The 8643-nt window shown below is 36.8% G+C and overlaps 1 protein-coding gene across 1 annotated transcript; it reads left to right on the top strand.

The window, feature by feature from the left end:
- Positions 1-2412: 2412 nt before the first annotated feature.
- LOC135132603 (uncharacterized) lies at positions 2413-7984 on the top strand. Its single transcript, XM_064060745.1, has 2 exons — positions 2413-2730; positions 7411-7984. Exons 1-2 carry the CDS (start codon positions 2580-2582, stop codon positions 7917-7919), a joined length of 660 nt encoding a protein of 219 aa, XP_063916815.1. The 5' UTR covers positions 2413-2579; the 3' UTR covers positions 7920-7984.
- The last annotated feature ends 659 nt before the right edge of the window (positions 7985-8643 follow it).

Genomic DNA, 8643 nt, shown 5'->3' with positions numbered 1-8643 from the left:
GGTTTTTTTAGTTTGTAGATTGTCAGTTTTTCGTTTCTTCAATTTTGTGTTTGTAATTTTTCTAGTTTTCATTTTAAATTTGTAATAATAATTATAATTTAAAAAATTTCCAATTTTTCTACTTTAGATTTTAGAATTTTTTCATTTTTCAGTAATGGGATTTTATAACTGTTTCATGTATTTTTTTTTTTAATTTGTAGATTTTTAGTTTTTCGATTTGCAATTTTTCGGTTCTTATTGTCTTTATTTTTACAATTTTTCCATGCAACTTTTTATTTAAAAAATTTTCAGTTTTCCCAATTTTCCAACTTGTGGATGTTTCAATTTTTCGATGTTCTGGTTTCATGTCCTTTTTTCAATGTGGAATCTTCAATTTTTGGATTTTTCAATTTTTCGGTTTGTAGTTTTGCGGTTTCCAATTTTTTTATTTTCCAACTCTTAGATTTGTTTAATTTTTCGTTTTTTCAGTTTCAGATTTTTCAGTTTCTTCAATGTTAACAATTTTTCGACTTTACAGTTTTCAGGATTTTATTATTTTTCGATTTTATAATTCATGGGTTTTCCAAATTTTCGATTCGGTTCGGTTTTTCTTTACAATTTTTTGATTCATTAATTTTCAATTTATAAGAGTCCCGCTTTTTGGTTTCAAAATTTTTCGATTTTTCAACTTTTCGAGTTAAAAAATGGAAAAATTTCAAAATTGTAAAATTGCAAAATCAATGAAAAACGAAAAAGTAGAAAATGAAAATTGAAAAATCTAAAAATTGGAAAACAAGAACTGAAAAATTGTTGAAACGAAAAACTAAAAAAAATTGAGAGATTTGAAAAACTTCAAAATCGAAAAAGTGCAAAATCGAAAAATGAGATATTGTGGATTGAACAAATAAAGGAAATGAAAATATAAATACATAATTAAAATAAAAAATTGAGAAAATGAAAAAATAAATATATAATAAAGAAACAAAAAAAAAATATTTTTTTGGGGTCACCTGTATAAGGAATACTAAAAACTATGAATCCATAGACAAACATCCATCAAAGTTCAAGATATCATGCACTTTTACAATTCAATCTATTGATTAAACCACTGCATTGTGGTTAAAGGTTAAAAAATATGACAAATTAGAGTAGGCCATTGTTGTGAATCCATTTTGTTATTTAATTTAGCCTAGAATTTAGCACGCAGTTCTCATAAACAATTTATCATCATTAAAACACACGTACAAAAAAATTCCATTGTTTGCCCTATATCCGAATATCTAAAAATTATAAAAAATATTAATTTCAAAGTTCAAACCAATACCCAGAATTTGCAAACCCAATACTGTTATAAAACCACCACAATTAACCTCAATTAAAAACCCTAGACTTTGACTCCATTACCAACTCAACCCACCAAAACGTCCGCAACAAAAACAAACCAGTTCTACCCAAAAAACCCATCCCAATTACCCCAAAATACGCACATCCCCGTCCCACCAACACCACTTTTGCATTGACGTCACCCTGACGCACGCCCCCCATTAGGCCGCCTTCGACGTCCGCCGCATTTTAAAGTCCGAAAAACAAGCCGCCGTCCGCTCGGCGCTTTAAACTGTGACGTAATTGGGCGGCGCACGAGCCGGCAACGCCGCAGCTCAACGCAACCACGACAGCGCGTATTCCGCCGTGGTCGTCGTCGCCGTCGCCGATCCGCTGCTGGTGCAGTGGCAGGGCGGCAGGGCGGGGACGGGGGCGGGAGCAACGCCCTTCACAGGTCATTCATACCATCGCATGGCCGCTGCCTCGGGATCCCGCCAAGCGTGACGCTCCTGCTGCTGCTGCGTCTGCCGCTACGTCATCGCAACTACGCAGCATTTAATGCCCTTTGCAGTGGCGTAGGGTCGCGGGATCGCCGCGTATTGCTGGTTGCATACATCCAATAGGTTTTTTGTGTATGAATTATTATACCAGTGTAATTATATGTTTGTTTTGGTATGTTTTATTGGCACGAAGGTACAAGGGGGCATGTGGTGGCTTCGTGGTACCGATATTTTCCGGAACTGCTTATTTATGGTAGTCAGTGGGCATAAGTTATAAATTTCGCTAGAATGAACATTGCAGTACTAATCAATAACGTTTTTATACTCGCAATTTAAAATTTACACACGTCTGCTTATCACACTAAATGAAGTGTAGTTGTAGTAATTGTGTTGTATTTTTAGCAATACGTTACAAATGTTATGCAATGGAAATTATTTATTGTTATTTCTCGTGGGTGTATTTATAATGCAATCGCCAATAAACCCGATTTAGTATGTATATAAAAAATAAAAAATTGGTTTTCTTATCGAGGCCGCCCAAGTTCAAGATTAAATAAATTGCGTTGTGGATTCTCTTTTGTAATTTATCAAACAACGCCGAGTCCGGATCCCCCCCGACGAGTTTCCGCCGCAGTGCCGCCCTCGGCGTCTTGCGGTTGCGTCGCGCTTGCGTTTTAACTCGGCATTCAGTCTCCGAGACGCCAAACAAACGCGCAACGCGCCGCCAACTCGCAGCCATCTCGTCGGTTCAATAACATCGCCAAAATTCCGAAAATAATGAAGAATGCCGAACGCTTAATCGAAGCGGTTCGAAGTCGGCCATTCCTCTACGACCAGTCGCTGCAAACCTTCAGACACCTCGCCACCAAGAACCGGAACTGGATTGAAGTCGCCAAGATTGTCTATGGTCGGGAGGACAACACCACAGGTCAGTGGCGTAGCGGTGCGGCGCGCGGCCGCCAGATCGCGCTGCGACGAGCCGGCAAAAGCGACCGCTTTCGCTACGGGATACATAGCATGTTTTTCTAGACTCTTAAGTGGGATTTATAAATTTGCTGTTAACGTTGAAGTTCCCCTTACAGTTGCCGTTTCGTTGCCAAGATAAGTCTACACATATTAAGAAAAAAAAAAAAAATCAAAATGTAGCCCCGCCCACCCACCCTGTCTCAATTATGATGATTTTTTTTATTCGTCGTGAGTCAAGAAGGCGGAGCTTAACTGCAAAATCCTTATTTCTCTCAGAGAAATACTTTGAAAAAATTAAAGCCAAAGATTAAGCCCCACCTATATCCGCCCCAATTGCAATTCTCAATTATGATGAATTTTTCATTCGTTGTCTTCACCATTTTAAACGTGTTTTAAGTTTCTAAGAATAAAAAAAAAATCACAATTGAGATGGGGTGGGCGGGCGGGGTTTAAATTTTTTAATATACATAGTATTTTTTGGATACTCAGAAACATGTTTTTAATTTCTTTAAAGAAATATGCATAGTACAAGATGACATGGTATGATATTGCGCATTTTGTGTGACGTCATGTGGCAGACATGACTGCCAACTTTAAATTCTGGCTTTTTTCATGTTCGTCAATGAACCATGTTATTAGCATTTGATTTGAACTCAGTACCTTCGAAGATAAGTTAACCCATGATTAAAAACTGAACCGAATCTAAACCTCCGTTATAACCTCACATATCATTGATAAATTTACATTTAACAGCTCTAGAAGTTGTCAGAAGAGCGTTTCAGGCACGGTTTTCAAGGTAATGAGTTATCACGTGGCTGGTGCGCAAAGCAGACGAAAATTCATCCACCGGAGTAGCATATCATGTCTTCTTGTACCATGAAAATAAGTGGTTTGCAGTTAAGCTCCGCCCCGCCCCCTTGGTTCATGGCGAATAAAAATAATCATCACAATTGAGATAGGGCGGGTGGGCGGGCTTACATTTTGCCTTTTTGTTTTAGTATGTGTAGACTTCTTTTAATAACATGAAACTTGAAACATGTTTAAAATGGAAAATTTTTATAAGGAAATATCGATTTTGCAATTAGGCTCCGCCCCATAAAGTGTATAATTTTAACCATGTTCTAAGTTTCTTGTTATGAAAAGATGGCTATATATATTAAGAAAAAAAGACAAAATATAAGCCCCGCCCACCCGGCCGATTTTTTTATATAGAGTTTTCTTTTAACAACAGGATAGATAAACATGTTTTCAGTTTCTCGTTGGGAAAAGACGACTTCGTACATTAAGAAAAAAATGGACCAAATATAAGCCCCGCCCACCCACCCCATCTCAATTGTAATGAATATTTTATTCATCGTGTGCTGAAGGGCGGAGTTGAGTTGCAAAATCCTCGTATCTCTACAAGAAATTACCGTATGAAATATGCTTTTAAAAGAGTAGATTTTTTTAGAGAAATATTGATGTCACAATTAAAATCGGGGTGGGTGGGCGGGGCAGATTTTTTTTATATAGCAAATATCGATTTTGCAAGTAGGCTCCGCCCAATAAAGTGTATAATTTTAACCATGTTCCAAGTTTCTTGTTATGAAAAAATGGCTACGTATATTAAAAAAAAAGGCAAAATATAAGCCCCGCCCACCCTCCCGATCTCAATTGTGATGATTTTTTTTAATCGTCTAGAGCCAAAGGAGCGGAATTTAATTGTAAAATCCTCATTACTTCTCTACAAGAAATTACCATGTAAGACATATTTTTGAGTATTGTGTTCTTCAAAGAATACTATGTACATATATTAAGAAAAAATCAAAGACTTGCCCTGATCTAAATAGTAATGAAATTTTCATTCGTTGGCAGACCTAGGGTGGAGCTTAATTGCAAAATTCATATTTCCTAACAAAAGCGTACCATTTCAAACGTGTTTTAAGTTTCTAAGAATAAAAAAATCATCACAATTGAGATGGGGTGGGTGGGCGGGATTTATATTTTTTAATATACATAGTATTCTTTGATCAACATGATATTCAAAAACATGTTTTTAATTTATTGTAAAGAAATAAACATGATACAAAAAGACATGGTATGATATTGTACGACTTCGAACATTAAGAAAAAAAATGGACCAAATATAAGCCCCGCCCACCCACCCCATCTCAATTGTGATGACTATTTTATTCATCGTGAGTTGAAGGGCGGAGTTTAGTTGCAAAATCCTCGTTTCTCTACAAGAAATTACCGTATGAAATATGCTTTTAAAAGGGTAGATTTTTTTAGAGAAATATTGATGTCACAATTGAAATCGGGGTGGGTGGGCGGGGGAGATTTTTTTTTTTTATATAGAGTTTTCTTTTTACAACAGGATATATAACCATGTTTTCAGTTTCTCGTTGTGAAAAGACGACTTCGTACGTTAAGAAAAAAATGGACCAAATATAAGCCCCGCCCACCCACCCCATCTCAATTGTGAAGAATATTTTATTCGTCGTGAGTTGAAGGAGAGAATTTAGTTGCAAAATACTCGTTTCTACACAAGAAATTACCATATTAAATATGTCTTTAAAAGGGTAGATTTTTTTTAGAGAAATATTGATGTCACAATTGAAATCGGGGTGGGTGGGCGGGACAGATTTTTTTATATAGAGTTTTCTTTTAACAACAGGATAGATAAACATGTTTTCAGCTTCTCATTGGGAAAAGGCGACTTCGTACTTTAAGAAAAAATAGACCAAATATAAGCCCCACCCACCCACCCCTTCTTAATTGTGATAAATATTTTATTCATCGTGAGTTGAAGGACGGAGTTTAGTTGCAAAATACTCGTTTTTCTACAAGAAATTACCATATGAAATATGCTTTTAAATGGGTAGATTTTTTTGGAGAAATATTGATGTCACAATTGAAATCGGGGTGGGTGGGCGTGGCAGATTGTTTTTATAAAGAGTTTTCTTTTAACAACAGGATAGTTAAACATATTATCAGTTTCTTGCTGGTAAAAGAAGACTTCGTATATTAAGAAAAAATGGACCAAATATAAGCCCCGCCCACCCACCCCTTCTCAATTGTGATGAATATTTTATTCATCGTGAGTTGAAGGACGGAATTTAGTTGCAAAATACTCGTTTTTCTACAAGAAATTACCATATGAAATATGCTTTTAAATGGGGTAGATTTTTTTGGAGAAATATTGATGTCACAATTGAAATCGGGGTGGGTGGGCGGGGCAGATTGTTTTTATAAAGAGTTTTCTTTTAACAACGGAATAGTTAAACATATTATCAGTTTCTTGCTGGTAAAAGAAGACTTCGTATATTAACAAAAAATGGACCAAATATAAGCCCCGCCCACCCACCCCTTCTCAATTGTGATGAATATTTTATTCATCGTGAGTTGAAAGACGGAGTTTAGTTGCAAAATACTCGTTTCTCTACAAGAAATTACCATATGAAATATGTTTTTAAAAGGGTAGATTTTTTTAGAAAAATATTGATGTCACAATTGAAATCGGGGTAGATTTTTTTTATGTAGAGTTTTTTTTAACAACATGATAGAGACACATGTTTTCAGTTTCTCGTTGGGAAAAGACGACTTCGTACATTAAGAAAAAATGGACCAAATATAAGCCCCGCCCACCCACCCTATCTCAATTGTGATGAATATTCTATTCATCGTGTGCTGAAGGGCGGAGTTGAGTTGCAAAACCCTCGTTTCTCTACAAGAAATTACCATACGAAATATGCTTTTAAAAGGGTAGATTTTTTAGAGAAATATTGATGTCACAATTGAAATCGGGGTGGGTGGGGGGGTAGATTTTTTTTATATAGAGTTTTCTTTTAACAACAGGACAGTTAAACATATTGTCAGTTTCTTGTTGGTAAAAGAAGACTTCGTATATTAAGAAAAAATGGACCAAATATAAGCCCCGCCCACCCGCCCTATCTCTATTCTGATGATTTTTTTATTCGTCGTAAGCCGAGGGGCGGGGCTTAATTGTAAAATCCTTATTTTTCTACGAGAAATTACCATGTAAAATATGTTCTTGAGTAATTGTATTACATATACCCATCCGTCTCAATCTCAATCGTGATGACTTTTTCATTCGTTGTTAGACCGAGGGGCGGAGCGTAATTGCAAAATCGATATTTCCCTATACAAGTTTACTATTTTCAACATGTTTTACCTTTCTTGTTGTGAAAAGAAGACTGCACATATTGGAATTGAAGAGTCATCCTATATACAGTTGGCTCCAGAAAAAATGGGAACTGTCAAAGTTAGTGTGACAGATTACTGTGTGAATTTTCCTAGTTTAAACGGGAGTATTTTGAAATAGGTTAGAACAATAATGACATTGCAAAAATTTTGTGTCAAAATAGTCAAAATTGACAAGTAAGAGACAAGTACATTTTACATTGTACAAAAATTCCATTCCCGTTTGTTCTGGAGCCAACTATACTTGTGGTAACACAAAAACCACACTAGTTATTTTTATCCTGAAGCAATAACTTTCGCTAAATAATAATAATAATAACCGAAAAAAGACGAAACTTATTATAGCACTTGCGCTTTTAACCTAGACCCTAGTAATATTGGTTGCCTATCTTGCATGAAAAGCACGCTATTTATACTGTATTGATACGTTCTTTTTCAGTGAACAGAGTCAAGATGCAGTGGAAGAGCCTCCGGGACGCCTTCGTCAAGCAGCAGCGCAAGCGCCAGGGGGCCACGGGGCTCGTCCGGCCCTACATTTACGAAAACGAGATGCAGTTCCTTCTGCCGCACATCCTGATGAAGGAACGGGACGAGTACGGGTCCGGGGACGACAAAGGGGACGACGTCCCGTTGTCGAAATTCGAGGTGAAGACGGAGGACAGTGTGAGTCTCAGTGCAAGCGTGTCCGGGGACTCACAGCCCGATATGGAGTTCGAGGAGGAGAGCGAGGACGTGGGGAACAGTCTGACACAAGCGGCCGAGAGGAAAAATCGGGGTAGAGTGGCCTACGCGGAAATGCATCCCGTGGACGCGTTTTTCCAGGGGATCGCCCAGACGGTGAAGCAGTTGACGCCTAGCACGGTTGCTAAGGTGAAGAAAGCGGTGGCGAATATTGTGATGGATGCGGAGATTGATGAGTTGGAGGGGAGCAGGGAGGGGTCGACGTAGAGTTTTTTAGATTTGTATTTTTGTAAGGATTTATAGGTTTGGAAATAAAACCGTCAGTTTGTTAAGTGGTGTCTATTTTTTAACGAGTGGGTACATAAATTGTGTTTTAATGTATGGTTAGTCAAAACCTTGAGTGGCGCCTTGTATGCTGCTATAGTGTGTGTTTCTTTTGTTGTCGTGTTTTCTAGATAAGCAGCTGTATATAACAGAACTTAGGAGACTCTTGTCAAGTCATCGTTGAAATCTACCAGTTTTACTGAATAAATTAAATGCAAAGAAATTTAAGCACAAATTAATAATGTGTATGACAGTTAGACAAGTAAAAACTTGACATAAAAGTAGAGTAAGCAAAAACCTTGAGTTAAAGTAGGTATATACAGGGTGTCTCAGAAATAAGTACATTAATTTTAATCAGTTATAGAGCTCATTGAACTCAACAACTTTTTTTAGTAAAGTTTTGTCAAGAACTTTTTAATTATCAAGTTAAAAATTGTTAAAGTTATATCCCAATTAAGGTTACCCGCCCATGGATCCTCAGTCACCCATGGATACTAATAATTATTATAATTAATAATTTATGGTCAAAAACAGTTACTAGGATACGTATTTTCCTAATCTTGTCAATGTGACAAAGATTTAGAGAGAAATTGAAAATCCTGCTCCCTAATGGCGTACGGAATTTCATCGGCCCAAATGTGGGTGTTGAACACCTTCCCTCGTGTAA

This window comes from Zophobas morio, unplaced genomic scaffold, assembly GCF_036711695.1.
Source record: "Zophobas morio isolate AGI-343-1 ecotype UQ-CSIRO unplaced genomic scaffold, CSIRO_AGI_Zmor_V1 ptg000021l, whole genome shotgun sequence".
NCBI classification, from domain to species: domain Eukaryota; kingdom Metazoa; phylum Arthropoda; class Insecta; order Coleoptera; family Tenebrionidae; genus Zophobas; species Zophobas morio.
This window is presented reverse-complemented; position numbering and strand designations above follow the sequence as displayed.

Coding starts and splice junctions, on each gene's coding strand:
- LOC135132603 (XM_064060745.1), top strand. CDS start 2,580: ATGAAGAATGCCGAACGCTTAATCGAAGCGGTTCGAAGTCGGCCATTC. Junction 2,731..7,410: donor TCGGGAGGACAACACCACAG/GTCAGTGGCGTA, acceptor GTTCTTTTTCAG/TGAACAGAGTCAAGATGCAG.